We start from the raw sequence: 17,225 nt of genomic DNA on the forward strand, positions 1-17,225 counted from the left end.
AAGGATAGGCTATGGACTGTTTTAAAGCTTTACTAAATTGTAGTAGGATGCTGAAGTGAGCCACTTGGTCTTATGTATTTAGGATGGCGCCATTTTGGTCCTTTCCCACTTATTTATTTATTTAACGTCCAACTTTTCTCAAAGGGCACAGTCCAGGGTGGCTTACAGCATAAATTTTTAATAAAATACAGGTTAAGAAAAACCAATCAATGGAAGAACAATTAAAAAACAAATATGTTATCCTACTAAAACCAAGTGTTGAATTAAAACAGTTTAAAAGCATTCAAAAATATAACAAGGAATGAGTGGAAAGTACAACACCCCATTAAAAGACTCATCTGCAGTTAACAGCTCCAAACCTCTCTGCATCAAAAGGTGTTTCCCTGCTGGTGGGAGCAGAGAGGGGCTAGCCCAGTCTCCCATGCAAGGGAATTCTGTATCCTGGAAGCATCCACCAAGAAGACTCTGTCTTATTCTTGAACTCCCTGTGAAGGTAGGGGGAGACTTGTAGCAATAATAATAGCAGCTTCATTGATATATTGCTTCATACCACACTAAGCACTCTTTAAGCTGTTTACAGCTGTAAACTAATTGCCCCCAACAAGCTGAGTACTCATTTTAGCGACCTCAGAAGGATGCAAGGCTGAGTCGACCCTGGAACCACTGGCTGGGATTGAACTCACAACCTTGTGGTTTGTGAGTGAGTGGCTGCGGTACTGGCATTTAACCACTGCGCTACCAGGGCTCCGTGTTCAAGAGAATCTCTGTCCTAGTCCCCAATTCTGCTTTGAATCACCATATTCAAAAGGTTTCTGGATGAAACCTTCCCAGCAAGAAATGTCTTTGTTTTGTAGGTTGTTCAAAGACTCACAAAACTGTTGGAAAGAGTCCCCCTTCTTTTGGCTTGGGAGAAGTGTAGCAGTAGTGCATTCACCGGGTTAAATGTGCATGCAGCTGTGGTGAGATGATGAGTGTATTTATGGACCCTTGGGTACAAGCAGGAGGAATGATAAGAAGAGGAATGAATCCCTCTTCATAGGAATATACATGAGATTTATGGTTGCTTAAAAGTTTTAAAGGTTTTACTTCCCCCTACCCCATTTCATGATACATTGAAACAAAAATAGAACTAGACAGAACACAAAGACCCACCCATCATTCCCGCTGCCATCGGTTGAGTATTAGCAATGCTGAACCCTTTATTTAAAAGCTGATGCTTTCCCTCCCTCTCCTCCCACAGTTTCAGAGCTGTTGGGTTTATGGCCATTGCCACACTTCTTTGTTCTGATTTAGCTGACCAGTGTGGCAGATGGTTAGGATTGCAGTGATTTTTCTTCCTAGAGTACAGTGGAGATATAATGCTAGGAAGTCTGTAACAATGTCTGAGTGATTTGAGATTGCCCCAAACAGAAATTACATGTACCACTGAGAAGTAACTGAGGAAGACCTCAGTTCCAGTGACCATTTCTGTATAGTATGGCATGATTAGCCGTGATTTGTATTAATAGCAGTTAAAACACATGCCACAAAAGCCACAAATGAATGGCATGGGAAGTAACCAAACAAAATGTGGCTTATCATTCCCATTGCTGGTTTGTTTCTTTCCTGCACATTTTAAAGCTCAATTTTGGCATGGGCATCATTCTTGTTGCCTTAGTGTAAAGGGAGTCCTTTCAGGGGGCTAGTGTTTTGTTGTTAACTGTCTTTGAGTCAACCTTGACTGATGGCAACCCTATGAATGAGACCTCTCCAAGACCTCCAATTCTCAACCTCTCTGCTCAGGTCCAAGCCCATGACTTCCCTGATTGAGTCTGGCCATTCAGCATGAGGTCTTCCTCTTTTTTTACTGCCTTATGCCTTTCCTGGCATTATTGTCTTTTATAGTGAGTCGTGGCATCTCATGTTGTGGCCAAAGTACGATAGCCTCAGTTTTGTTATCTTGGCTTCCAGACTGTTGGCCTCACAAAATTCTATCAGTCGCACTCCTGCTTCATTCCTTGTTCCTAGTCTGAATCTTCGTACAGTTTTGATTCTTTTTTGCTTCCTACTTTAGCATTCCAGTCACTTATTATTAGCAAGCAATCCTGCTTTGGTGTGGTGTTAATTTCTTTCTGCACTCTGTCATAGAAGCTCTCCATTTCTTGTTCCTGTGCCTTTGTAATTGGCACATATACTTGGATTATGGTGATGTTCATTGGTTTTCCCTGAAGGCTTACAAATATGATTTGATCAGACTTTGTGTTATATCCTTTTACTGATTTTGCTGCATCTTTCCTCACTATTAATGCTACTCTGTTTCTTCTCATCTCTTCATTTCCTGAGTAGAGCACTGTGTTGTTAGCTGACTCATGATATGACTTTCCCCATTTTAGCTCACTCACTTCTAATATTGTTATGTTTATGCATCTAATATGTTTTAGCTCTCCCTGACTTGTGCTTCTTAAATTCCATGTACAGTACCTATAGCACGTGTAGCACAGCTACAAACCTTCTTTTCATTTGTGAATATGTTTGCTGCATGGCTTCCCGTTTTGCTGTTTTCTATTGTGCCTTTCCCCACGGCTCTATTTGTAATTGCTCTCTGTTCTGACATTTTAGCTCTCTGTGTCCTAACCCTGCCTTTTGGTTCATTTTGGATTGTCTCATCTTGAGGTTTCCATGATGTAGGGTTCTTGCATGAGGGTTCACCATTGCCCCTACGTGCTCAGTACTAGCGTGCGTTAGTTGTGGTGTCACTGCTGTTGTCTCCTCCATCAGTGCTATCCATCACTACTGCAGTAATCATGATAAATTCCCACCAGTGCATTCCTTGAACTTTCATAGGGTGCCAGGAGCAATCCGTTCTTTTAAGGAAGCCTTCATCAGCTGGCACTGTCCAGATGGGGTTGGACCACAACCCCTCATTATTTCATATCAGTATGATTTGCAGCAGATGAGTAAGGTTTGTTGAAACCCAGTTGTTTGAGCAGTGCAGCCGCAAAATGATCCCTTTCCCCACTGCGGAAATGAAGAAAGGTGGTAAAAACAGTGAGTGGATTTTCATGTGAAAGGACACTGAGCTTTTTGCAGTTCTGATGCTCAAAAACATTTTTGGGAAAAAAATCTAAGCATGTGCCCTTTTACTGGACCCTGGCGAACAGATCTCAGGATTTTAGGGGTGAAACCAGTAGAGATCATGCAAGCTTGAAATCTTCCCAGCCAAGAAGTAAACTGTGATCAGAAAAGAAAATGCTAGAAGCAGACCTCTTACTCTGTTCCTTTATACATTGCTAAGGCATTGTTATTTTTCTGTAGATGCCAGGAAAGCAAAATGCAACCTGTTTTAAAAGCAGAACATCAATGTTTCTGTTCAAATTATACTGGAGAAACAAAACGAGTTGACGTCAAACCTCATTGGCTGTAAGCTTTCTAAGAGATCTGATTTCATAGTTACCTCACTTGCAACTCCTAGTTGAAGGGGAAATAACCATAAATGAAAGAGAATATCTGAGTGAACTTGGAGACATCTGTGCATTGTCCCTAGAATATGATTAAACACTGAGTTGGCAAATCTTAACAAGCTCCTCTGCTCTGCTGTTCTCTTATTGTAATCTGATAGTGATAGATGAATTTATTCTTTAGTATCGTCCAACTTCATTTTGTTTAGGCTGCACATACATAACCATATTTGGGGATTACAGTTCTGTTAGTAGTTGCAGCTATTGTCCAGTCATTGTTTTAATTCTTGTTACGGGTACAGAATGGAGAAAAGTCGTTACAGGAAGTCCCCACTTATCGGATGGGTTTGGGACTGGAGGACTATCAAAAAGCAGAATTGGTTGAAAAGCGGAACCCATTTTTTTAGGTTGCAAATACATTTTGGTTACTGAAAAATATAAATAACACACTATATAGCAATTCTGAATGCATGCAAAAGCTAAATAATATACTATGTATATATATATATATACACACACACACACACACACACACACACACACACACAAAAGTAAAGCAAAATGAACAAAAGATTACCATTAATATCTTGCTCTTCTCTGTATATGGCTGTATATAATTATAATTATATTACTGTATTTATATTGTATTATGCTGTATACTGTTTTATATGCACAAATATTGTACAGTAATACTGTAAAGAACACACTGGTCACAATCTCAGAACTGAATGCAGATTGAGGGAGTGAGGATGGTGCACAGTCACAAAGAGTTGGGGAAGAACTGCCAGGCAATCTTCACTCAATTGCAAGTGAGCCTCCATAGTCAGCTTGGCATCTTTCCCCCCTCTGCTCATTTTTAAAGCAGCGTACACACATGTGCAAGTAGTCCAAAGCTAGTCTCTGTAGGAAGAAAACCTGATGACTTTCTGCTGTTTCCACCCATGCAAATTACATAGATAAGTTCCATTAATAATGATTAATTCAAGGAGGGGTAAACTCTTTCTGTAGGCAAGCCTTGGGACTGTGAACAGTCCCAAATGAGCCTTTTAGGCAAGAAGAACTGATGAAAGAACGGATCCCTCATTGATTCAATGAAATGTATATGTAATTTGCAAGCATTGAACGTGCGAGTTGTCGGAAAGCTAGTTGTCAAAAAGTGGGGGAAACCTGTTTTACAGAGCAACATTCATGTTGGGGTATTTGTTTTGTATTTGAACCATGTCCTATGGGAAGATTGCTCATGGGCAATGCTGGGATCTACAGTGATTTGGAATTATTATAAAACAGAACTTGGTTCTTATAATTCCAAAGCACAATGATTTTGGTTGCCTTCTGTTCATTTTCTATACTGCCGGATACCAAAGGTAATGGTTGCTAAGTTATAAAACAATTCTAATGGAAAGAAGTAATGAAAAAAATATAAAATAGCAAGCTTACAACAGTTACTCCATATGTTTCTTAGACTAAAAATGGTTTAATTACTTTATAGAAAGTTTTCATAAACTGAACTACATAGGCTTCTTATAAATGTTTTACAAGTGTGATGCAACCATCAACTAAGAGCCAGTGTCTCATGTAATTCTGTTGATGTTTACCGAACATGTAAGCAGTAGTAATGTGGTGTCCTCCGAACATTGTTGGACTGTAAACCCCATCATAGTGGGTTATTGGCTATGGTAGCTGATCTATATAGTTCAAAACAGATACCAGGCAAGCTTCGCCAACTGATGTAAGGGGAGAAGTATGGAAGTTGACATTCTCACAAGGCTAAATCTCACAACACCTTAAACTAGGATCAGAAACTGGTAGCCAGCATAATTGCTTTGCTGTGACATGATGTGATGGGCTCACCTATTAGCAGGCGGACTTCCATGTTTTGTACCAGGTGAGATTTCCAGATCACCTTCAAGGCTAGCACTGTGTAAAATACTAAGGACAATTTCACACTACACTGTTATAGCACTACTATCCCACTTTTACCGCTACACCTGCCTCTTGTGCAATGTTGGGATTTGCAGTTTAGGAAAGGGCAGAAAGCTTTGATAAAGTACAGGCAGCCATAGCAGCAAAAGTGGACTAATAGCACTATAACAGTGAAATTAGACTTCTTTATCTTCAAATGTGATAATTAGCTTTATAGGGGGCGCGAACATTAACCAAACATTTCCTAGGGTTGTGGGGCATGGAAAAAGCTGGGACCCACTGTATTATAGCATGGTGGAGGGAGGAAATATTGTGACTCCTATAATTTTCCTACAGCCCTTTTGGCTACGTAGTCTCCAGGCATTTTAGGAATCTGGAATCAGTCAGGTTTCTTCTGTGCTACCATAACAACTGTCTCCATGGAAATGGAGCTCCAATGGAAGAACTTTTGTAAAGTCAGTTTCTGCACTCTCCTTATCCTTGCTGTGCTTCAGACCTAGCTGAAAAATAAGAAACCAAAATGTTGGCACCCCGTTGCAGAGCTTCCAAACCACGTCTTTGAGTTCTCTCATTTCTTATCCTCTCACTTGGAATTGCATTAGAGAAATCAGGCTTACAGCAGCATACCTCAGTGTATTCCCAAGCTTAGATGCTATTCTTCTAAGCCAGAAGACTGTGGGGGAATCTGTACAACCTGGCACCTAACATTGGATAGCTGTGATCGACGGGATCAACTCTCTGCTGTGTGTGGCTGCCAGAGATTTCACTGCACTTCTTTTAAATCAAGGCTGGAAAATCTGTTGGAGTGAGAGTCAGCATCTGCATTTTGATCTCTTACCAAAGTAACGTGAAGACATGCAGGCTTCTGATAGGCCATTTGCTTTTGCCCAGCATGCAACAATTTTCTTTTTGGGGATGGATTGTCCAATTTTCCATTTAGAATGATCACAAAGGCTATTCAATTTGGCTGTTAAAAGGACTGATGGAAATAGTAGAGGCCAATTCATTTGTCTGTTTTGCTCATACAGTAGTTTCATTTTGTATGCATAGCTTTGTCAAAATATTAGGTATTGCTGTAAAGCAAGCATTGAGATCCATATGTGGATTAAGGTGAAATACCGAAGAGATATCCAGGGAAAGATTTTAAAGATTGTAGAAATCTCGTCCCCATACAGAAAACTAGCAGGGCGTCAGGCTGTTCCCACCCTTCTCCTAGTCATTTGAATCACCCCTAATGATTGTGTGGGTGAAATTTTCTTTTGTCACTGGGGAATATCTCTGGCTACAGAATACATAACTGTGACATTCAGTCACAAGCAATGAGCTGCAGGGAGAATAACTAGGGAGGCTGCCCCTGTGGCTCTTGAACCCCCAGGATATGGCCCTGAGTTTGGCAAGTTACTTTAAAGAAGAATAAAGAAGACCAGGAAAGAGTATAGATCATTAAACAGAGAGTCTGTAAACATTTAGAAAGCAATTCCATAATCACAAAATGTCCGCATGAGTTTCTGAGAAACAAGTCATGCCAGACTAAACTGATCTCCTTTTTTTGATAAAATTACCAGCTTGGTAGATATAGCATATCTGGATTTCAGTAAGGTCTTCGACAAGGTTCCCCATGATATTCTTACAAAGAAGTTAATAAAATGTCTAATATAAAAGGGGTTACAAACACTATCAAAAACAATTCTGTGTTGAAAACCTATCTAGCGGAAGGCAGGAAATATTTGTCCCAATCTGTGATGCCTGAATAAGGAAAGATAAGGCAGATGTGGGTCATAAAGTACATCCCAAATGCGAAGCATAAGGTAGGTCTTTTTCAATCTGACACCCTCTACTGTGTTCACTATCAAGTATGGTTCAGTACCATGGAACAGCTTCTCAGTCTGAAAAGCACAACTCAGATACATCCAACTGTTTCCAGGACTTCAGATATCTTATTACTGCATGTCACTGACGACAGCAGCAAAAACTTGCAAGGTGGGCTGTAGATTTCATACCCCCAATTCGCAGATTCTGTTCTGTATCTCCTCCTTTTTCTTTTCCCCCAAATACTAGAGTGGTCATCTGAGAATAGCATAAAGACTACTTAAAGCTACCACTTCAAATGTTGAAGGGGACATTTATGTATCTTTAGGATTGAGATTGACATCCAAGAACATGACTCATTGCCTTGCTGTTCATATAATTTAGTATTAAGTCTCCAACAGTTGTCTGTTAAATGTCTGTTGTGAGCTCACAAGCAGAACACAGTACTGGGCAATCAGAATAAATTCTGCTTCTGAACCAATAACACTCTTTAGCTGCCTGACTGTGTAGACTTACCCAATATGTAAATATGTAATTGTCATTGATTAATTTACATAGACAAAGCATTGATGGCACTATATAAATAAATGATCATAGGCAAAAGTTTCCTGCAATTGTACTGCCTCACAAGTTTAATTGAATGACCCTCCACTTTAATATTGTGAGAAGAGGAAAATTCTTGCCCAAACCATTCAGAATTTATAAAGAAAACCTTTTGTGTGACCCCTCCGCCTCCATTTAGTTGACTCTTTCTTAAACTAAAAGGCTTCAGTCTCTTTAGGCTTTCCTCTTGGGGAAGATGATTCACTCTTGTGATAATTTTAGTTGCCCTTTTCAAGCTCCAATACCTTTTTTGAGAGAAGGATATCCAGAATTGTATACAGTATTCTAAATGCACCATAGTGGCAAGATGCTTATTTGTATTTTTGCTTCCCCTTTCTAATAATTCCTAAAACCGAATCTACTCTTTTTCCTGGGGTAGCACAGTGTGTTAACATTTTTAGTAGACTTGCCACTATGAGGAAGAACTTCCTGGCTAATTAGGCCATGTCTGTATAGTTGCTAGGAGTTACTTTACAGTGACTTTAGTCTCCTGTTTTATTGCCAGTTGTGCGATTTGAAGAGACACTTTAATTTGCTTGGGATATCACCGTCCTGAGTAAAGTTCAACTTGACTACCAAGCTTCTTAATCTGGCCTCCAGTTTTAACAGTACCCAAACATCATTTCCCTAGATGCCAGTACAAAACCTCTAATGCAGATTTAGTTTCCCCTGCCTGTTCTGTTTAGACGTTGGAGCTGGTGTCCTGGAGCTTCTTTAAGCCATTTTATTTCAGCGGTTTGCATTTTTGCTGGTCTGATTTGTATTTATAGCCAAGTATGACAGTGTGATTCCTATGTGTATTCAGTGCAAGCAAGTGACTAATGCCCTTTAGGTGATGTTCTCTGTTCTTTGGCTCTTGTTGTGTCACTTCTTCTGTACACTCTGGAGATCACATACCTCATTCATTTGCTCACCTGTGTTCTTGGGCGTATAAATCTGTTCAGCAAACCTGGTTCCTGCTGACCCTGAGATTTCAAGGTATGTGAACACTGTGGTGCTTATTTTTCTTTCCCACTGCCTTGCTTGTGCCTAAGAAATGCCATCAGGAGCTTTAAAGTTTTGAAACATTTGGTTTTTGAGAAAATATGTCATATATAGACACCGTGTATGGCTCCATCTCCAACTGTGAAGCCTACAGTTTGTTAACCAAGCAGCTTGCCTTCTTCTGTCCAAGGTAGGCAGCCCACTCTTCAGAATATTGCTTGGTATAGTGTAACCTAGGTTCATAGGGTCAGAGTGCTGGGACGTTTTGATTTGTAGGGACTATGACATTGTCTGTCATTCCCTTTAGGCTTCTGTGTTCTTTCTGAGCTTAGCTGCAGCCTTAACAGTAGCTTGGGGGGGGGGGGCTCCTAATAACAGTATACAGTGGGCCTTTGTTATCTGCTGGGGTTTGGTTCCAGGATCCCTCATGGATACCAAAATCCATGGACGTTCAAATCCTATTAAATACAATGGATGATAAAATGATATATCTTATATAAAATGGTAAAATCAAGGTTTGCTTTTTGGAATTTATATATTGTTTGGATATTTCAAGCCATGGACTGTATTCCCCCATATCCCTGGATTTTTTTTATCCACAGATTCAAGCATCCATGGCTTGAAAATCAGCAAGTGGTTAATGGATTCACCATCACCAGCACTACCATCAGACAGTGGCAATTACATATGATATAACAGGCAGGCACCTTCAAACATTGCTTCTCTGTGTAAGATTACAGAGTGTCTCGCTAGGTTGGAACCTTAGCGATATTGCTCTAATTTTTCTGATAATAAAGGAGCAAGCAGGTCACATAGCTTTGATCAGTATTATTAATGTATTTGTACACCACCCAGACAGCGGTGGTTATTGCACAGCTTAAAATAGTTCTAAAATGTCACCTACTTTTTGAGTTCAAATACTGCAGGAAACTGCACTGCAGGAAACCTCAGGGCATAATGCTATTGGAACACAACATGGCTATTAGGTTCTTTATCAAGAATGGAGAAATTAGGTTAAATGTACATCATATTGAAAGGCAAACCTTAGGCAAACCTATTTCCCTATAAATATAGATATATAGATTATATGGGGTGTCCAGATTTTGAAAGATGGTGTAGTGGTGACTTCTGAAGTGAGATACTCATCAAGACAGTCCCCACAGCTATGTCCCCAACCAAAATCCAAAAATGCTGGCAGCTATGTTGATCCACATCAACAAATCAATTCTAGCCAAAAGGAACAGCTCCTTTGCAAAGCTAACAACTCCTAATTGCATTCTGAAGACCAAGAAACTCCAAAATATTGGGCATTACAGCAGAATAGCCCAAAGCAATACAGCAGGGAACTCAAGAATCGTGGATAACTGGAAATGAGTGGCTCAAAGAATCTCACGATTATAGGTCTAATCTCATTGCAAGATTTTGGAAGAAAAAAATGCACGCATAAACCAGGAAGAAGAGGGAATGGAGGCTGACATCTCATGAGTTGTGTGGAAAACGGAGATTGGGAACATTTGTAACAAAACAAGGACTGTCATGCTATTGTGAGATATGGCAGAAAAAAGTGCATTAATAGCGTTATTGTTCCCATTGTAATCACGCTAAAGAAATTGCGTGATTACAGTGCAAAAACATCCTTGTGCAGTAATCTCCAAAGAGAAAGGGAAGCCCTTGCTTTAAACATCTTGTTTGTGTGTAATTTATATAAGTGGCTTGTTCTCCTCAGAGGTTCAACACCCACAGTTCTTCTTGAATTAGCTAAGCTAATTTCCTTTAAAAAGTGGGTTACATGTTAGAGATTTTTGTGAACCAAAACATTCATATGTGAGAATGGTGCTTTTTTGTTGCTTTTCCCTTTAGGAAAGTCACTATACTGTGCTCTTGTTGAAAATAGCTTGGTAATAAAGGGCTGCAACAGAGGGTGGCATATACCCCCCAAAATGGGTTTCACCTTCTATTTTGTTATCTTTCCCCGTGGTCTCTTATTTAAAGTCTACCTCCATGTTGTCTGGCAAGGATTGATGGGGGGATGAGGTGAGATTTTTGCTATGGAAACAGAGACTGCTTCTGTATCCTGGCACTGAATGGCACCAGGCCAAGGATAATGTGCTTCTAATTTCCAGTGACTTGGAAAGGGCAGCATTGGGTGCCTGCCGTTCCATTCCAGTCTTCTGTAGCTGTGGTCATATGTCACTCTGTTCAGCAAATTCAAATAGTAGAAGTAAATCCAGATGTCATTTTTAAAAAGAAGAGAAACTAACATGTACAGTTAACTTCTATTCACCCATTTTGCAGGGTACATTATGCTTCATTGTCCTGTTCTGTCCTGTCTCCATTTTAAGTGTCCGTTGCTTATTAGTTTCCACTTTTTCAAGACAAATTGCAACTAACCTTTTGCTTTTTCTGTTTTTAATTGTTTCTATTGTCTGGAGACTGGCCAAATCTAGATAAAATTGTGTGTGTGTGTGTGTGTGTGTGTGTGAGAGAGAGAGAGAGAGAGAGAGAGATTGAGTTGCATGCTGAGACGCAACACTCTCCTAAGCTACGTACAGTGATGTCTTTCTGATACTGGGGTGAGGTTCTCTGGGTTGCCAATTTCAGTAAGGAAAGAGCAGCCACCAGTCGTAGTGCTTTGAAGCCCACACAGTCCATTTTAATATGAATGCCATTAGAGGCTTGACAGCTGGCAGCTTTTATTTCAACTCACAGAACTGTGAGCCTTGTGGTCTCAGGTACGTATTGGAGGTGTGCGAGGAAGAAAGTAAACCAGTTTCTTACTTGCTTCCATGTAGAAGTGAATCCTAGACCTTCCTAAATACCTAAAGGCACCAGATCCTGTCTGATCTTGGAATCTAAGCAGGGTCATCTCTTGTTAGTACTTGGATGTAGACCTCCAGCAAGTAGGCTATGCTTGAGCAGAAGGATCTGACAAAACCACTTCTGAGTATTGCTTGCCTAAGAAAACCCTATGAAATTCATGAGGTCACCATAAGTTGACAGACGACTTGAAGGCACATACACATGCACAGTGCATCCTAGAAACAGGTCCACAGAGACTCTGGAGGTATTGTCAGGTAGATTATTGTAAGCCAAACACTGTCTGCTGTTTTAGTTGTGCAGCTTTTCTTGGTTGTTTGTTTGCCTTGTTTTGTCTTTTGCTTTTCTTAAGGAAATCTTCTTGCTCTCTTCTCTCAGGAAACAGGAGCAATTCCAAGCAAATCCTGAAAGTTACAACGGAGCAGTGAGAGAGAATTACGCCTGGTCTCAAGACTACAGTGACCTGGAGATTAAAGTCCCAGTGCCCAAGCACATTCTGAAAGGCAGGCAGGTAAATGAGTACCTGAGTGGCTTTTGACTTCCCATGGGTGATAAGCACCCTTCTTACCCAAGTATCATGCCTGAGTACTGTTCTTCAGCTCTTCATCTGCTGTGTTGTGTGAAGACACTTTGGTACTAGTGTGTGATAACACAAACATGCTTCAAAGTGTATGGTAGTTGGTTCAAACTGTCCACCAGAGGGCCACAAGTAAATGCTGCTCAACTCCCAACAGATTGCAGGCAGAGATGGGGGAGGAATTCGGTTTTTCTAACACATTTACCCAATCCATCACTTTCAAATTGAGCCCAAATGCATATGTACTGACATTTGTACTTTGCAGTGCTTTTACACTAGTTCTCCAGTCTGAAAAGGCACACAAATATGTATTGCTTTTTAACTTTTTATGCTCTGAATTTTAAACTATGTTTGTTTGAACTGTTGCAAGTTTCCTTGAGTTGGGGAATGCAAATTGGGAAACGGCAGACTGATGATGATGATGATGATGATGATGATGATGATGATGATTATACAGCAGCAGCAGCAACAACAACAACAACATGGAAAAGTGCACTCAAAATACATGTATCACTGAAAATTGTACCCAAATGCATTATGTGAGCAGGAAAATATTTGGAAGAATATGTATATTAAAAGCACACAAAATGTGTACGGATTTTCATGGAAACCTAAAGCTGATACATAATTCAGATGAAACCAAATGAGAAACCTTCTATAGACCTTTCAGTCCTTGAGGTCCTGTCCAAAACCAACCCTGCCACTCAGATGGTAACCATCTATCTGTTAGGGTGCTGTCACATTGGAGTGGAAGGACAAGCACTGACTGATCAGTGCAGACAGCTTCTCATCCCTCTTGTAATTAATTGGAGACAGGCAGAAGAGCAGTGATGTCTCATTGGCCGGGGCAGGTGCATGGATTGAACAGTTACTCTCTCAGTTATTCTAAGATCTTGGCCTCTATTTGCTGACTGTTTCCAGCCCCACCGTTTCATTAGAAAGATCAGGTAGTAGGTGATGGGAGAGGTTTCTGTGCCAGATCGTGAAGCACTTCTCCCTGTTTGAGTAGATCTTTATTTGGGGAATCAAATAGTCTGGTATAAAGAAGGTTTTCCTATGATCCTGAGGCATAGGCAATGAACTTTGGAGATCATTATATCACTTCATTTGGATATTTAGCCCCCACATTTCAAGAAAAGAGGTGGGGAAGAAATGGACGTTTCAAGGCAAATTGGAAAAGCAGTAGTCAAAAGATTGTGATAGCATCCCTCATTCCATTTTGACACTGTTTTATGACTAGCTGTCATTTTTGTCTGTACCCATAAATATTAAATTTCTCAGGCGATAACTGACCAGTAGCTTATTTTGGTTTCTAGTTTGTTCATGCAGATTCATTCATCCTTTAAATGTGTAAACTGAGTTTATACTCAGTCATTGTCCTCTCGCCAGGTCCTGATTTACCGTGGTCCCTCCACATTTGCTGGGGTTAGGGGTGAAGGACCCCCATGAATGTGAAAAAACCTGCAAATAAAAAATTACTATTCTTTTTCCTTAAGAAAACACCTCTCTAGGAATCTTCAGGTCTTCCAGTGCAACTCTATGGTCAACTTCTGGCAGAGTTGTGCTGGAGGACTTAGAGATTCATAGAGAGAACATATTAATCAAAACTGCAGATAATCAAATCACAAAAGTCAGAGCTGCAAATGCGGAGGGCCAACTGTACTGTTTTTACCTCTGCGGGATAGAGATCCATTTATCTTTCCCATTCAACACCAGATTGGCTTGTGAGTGGCCCAGAATAAGGTTCTTTTTTCAATGATCAGAATCTTAGTGTTGATCTTAAAGAACACACTCTGAATCTTGATTGTGTAAAGAACTTCAGTGGCTTTCAGCTGGATTTTCCTGGGGATGCTATTTAACAGGCTTCCAGGTTTTGTCTGTTTTATGGAGTGTGAAGTATTTTTAATTGTGAGGTTGCTGGAGGATCTACCTCGATGAGCAAAGGTTGTATGCGGGGTATTTTTGAGCCTGGATAGAGCATGTTGCTAAAGCATGTAACAGTAATGGGCATCTATTTTGCTCCGCATTGCTTTCCTGAATCTGTGACTCACAAAGAAAGAGGAGATAGACTTAGTGAAATCATAGGTCAAGCTTGCCTCGTCATCTAATTTCCTTTGCCCTTAGCAGAGGTGGTGGGAGGATGGGGCAGCATAAAAACCCGTGCACCATCAGCTTGCCGTGGGGAAGCCTGGTGTGTTTATCCTTCAACTGATGGATTATAAGGAAGAGACTTACTTCCCCCCTTTTATTTGTGATAACCTGTGCTTATAAAGGTCTCCCAGATAATGGTAACTCTCCTCTTGCTTTTCCTTTTTCTTTACTCTCTGGTTCCCGAGACTTTTTTTTTCTGGACAGAAGAATGATAGAATCCATTTTGTCAATCTGTGATAGGCAGATCTCTACTGCAGACCTATTAATGAGGCGGTGGTTGTGGAGACACGCACAAGGGGATAGACTGACTGAAATGGTTGCAATGGAAGCCTTTTAAAAAAACTTCCTAATCTTAAAAAAAGCTGGCGGGGGGATCTCTCTCTCATTTTCCCATCTGGAGAATGTCTTGTTTTTCTTCCCCTCTGTGTGTTCAGGGCAGCTAAAATGAGCACAGCTAGTTTTGTACATCAGCTTCAACCTACACAGCTCTGTGTCATGTGAGAATAGCTCTGTTGTTGCAGGAGCATTAATTGACACTGACAGTACAGACCTAGGGGTAAGGGTTGATTTGGAACAGTTATCAGTAGCTGTGGAGGCAGCGGAGGAAATAGAAAACACATTGTGACTATGGAAGGAGAAGGAAGACGTATCAAAATGGAGGGATGATGCCTGAATACTGAACTATTGAGGATGCCCCGGGTGGGGTTGGGTTTGGGGTGGGTGAGACGGAATGACAACAACACTGTTTTATGTTGTTTATATGCTGTCTTTCTCCTTGCATAGTACGCAAATATATAGTTGCCTCCATGCAATGCCCTTGCAGAATTATACGCTGACTTACATTTAAACAAAAATAGCTTGCCATCCTTCTGTTCTCTTCACCCCTATCTCACTGTCAGTGGTCGAAAAATATGGGGAAGCGAAAATTCCTGAGTTATGGCTAACCTGGAGGAGGAGAAGGAAGGGAATTACGCATCAACTAAGGGACCATACTTGTAAAATATTAAGGTGTAGTTTAGCAGTGCCAGATGGCTTTGGCCACAGTTTCAGTAAGCCTCAGTCAGAAGGACCAGTGGTCGAAAAATATGAGGAATTGTAATCTAGAACCTCTAAAGAGCATAAAATTGCCTACATTTAGTTTCACATTCATAAGTAAACTGGTTTGATTTGCTCTAGGCCAGCATCCCGCATGTGACAGTGTCAAGCCACTGAAGAACCCCACAATATTTCGCAACCACTGTTTGCTACTTCACCTTAGTGATATACTGCCTTTCAGTATGGAGACTCCATCAAGCTCTCCTGGTGAATAACCAGCTACTGATAAAGCAAAAGCTTTCAAATTTTAGTTTTTGGTCTACAGCTCCCAGAATTCTCCAGTGAGCATAGCCAAAAATCCATGTTGACTTGGTGATTCTGAGAGCTTTAGAGCAAAAAGCAAATTTTCCTAGCTTTGTATTGAAGTATTCATCATAACGTACATTTGCCTATAACCCTTGGTTTACCACACTCCAAGCCAGTGGCCATTGCCATGCCATGTAGCAGAAAATGCTATAAAATAAATCATACATTGTATGAAGCAGGTTAGTTTTTTTTTCCGACTGTTCATAGGAAGCTAAGCAAAAACAAGCCAGGTTCACAAGACAGGAACGTGGTCAGGAATACATTGTGAATGGTTTGTATTTGTATTTTTTTACCCTCACTCCATTTTTTAATGAGCAGCCCAGCAATGAGTACACCTCTTGTCCCTGAAAGCCACAGTTTGATGATTATTTGAAGTCACTTCATGTTATTTTCTATCTCATTTTGCTTTCTGTTTCCCTGAATCCATCTGCTTAGACAGCAGCCCAGTTTCACTGAAGGAAAGGTTGTTCTTTGCAATCCGAAAATAGAACTACTTTATAGTACGTGACTTTTAAAAAACTTTTTATCCTTGGGACCCCCTTTTACATCTACATGCAGACGTCCCTCCCCTCATCACAGTATATGCATTAAAATATTTTGTTTATTTAGTGTGCATATTTTCATTCACACATTCATGTATATTTATATTTTAACATTTTTAAGGAAGTAACATTTTCCAAATTGCAACAGGTTTATTTAAGTAAATTCAATACTTAGCTCAACACATATGTAAAGTCTTACACATTAAAAAATTTGGGCAGAGGAAGAGGGGGGCACCAGGGCCTCCAAGTTAGCAACTCTTGTGCCCCCCCAGGGGGTGCCACCCCACTGTTTGAGAAAACAATACACTAAACTAAAGGGTGCAAAAAGTATTAAATAGTATACACTTTATACCTGATAGTCAGTGCTGCTGAATTCTTTTCTAGAATTGCCATGTAAAAATCATGAATGAAGTCCAAACATTTCAGTTGAGAAATTCAAATCCAAGAACTGTGGAGGTGTGCAGATGAATGGATCTCTTAGCACGTAATCTTGTCTGCTTTCAAATACTTCTGCTTGTTATTTCAAGATAGAAAACCAGATCTGGGAGAATCTCAGTGTTTCAGCAGAGTTGATCTCCTTCTTTCTTCCCCTTGCCTCCAGTTTTAGGACTAGGGGAACAGAATGTGCAATATCTTTACTAGAGTCATCTGTCTCATGGATGTGTATTTTCCCTTGACTCCCAAGTCACCTGTACCACACATCTGACTCTATCTGCCATATGGTTAGCATTGCACTTGTCTGCTAGGAAGCCTGTCTTCCCACATAGGGAGCTCCCCCACCCACCTCCAGAAGGTGAAGTATCAAAGGATATATCTCTGTTGACTAGCTTTCATTTTCTGCTTAATTAAATTGAGCTGCTTTGCAAACTGCACCTGTAAAATATTTAACAAATCACCATCCTACACTGTTCACAAATAATTTCTTTTGTGCACCTCAGTGAAAGGAAGTGTGCACTTCTTCCTAGCCTACGTATTTGTGTT

General features: G+C 40.4%; 1 protein-coding gene across 1 annotated transcript in view; it reads left to right on the forward strand.

Annotated features, from left to right (window-relative positions):
• Window positions 1-17,225, forward strand: part of NUDCD3 (NudC domain containing 3) — a 49,716-nt gene that overhangs the window by 14,513 nt on the left and 17,978 nt on the right. The window contains exon 3 of the mRNA XM_042473960.1: window positions 11,952-12,084. Coding sequence (XP_042329894.1) covers window positions 11,952-12,084 — 133 coding nt within the window. The remainder of the gene's footprint in view (window positions 1-11,951; window positions 12,085-17,225) is intronic.

The sequence above is a fragment of the Sceloporus undulatus genome, chromosome 6 (genome assembly GCF_019175285.1).
Source record: "Sceloporus undulatus isolate JIND9_A2432 ecotype Alabama chromosome 6, SceUnd_v1.1, whole genome shotgun sequence".
Classification (NCBI taxonomy): domain Eukaryota; kingdom Metazoa; phylum Chordata; class Lepidosauria; order Squamata; family Phrynosomatidae; genus Sceloporus; species Sceloporus undulatus.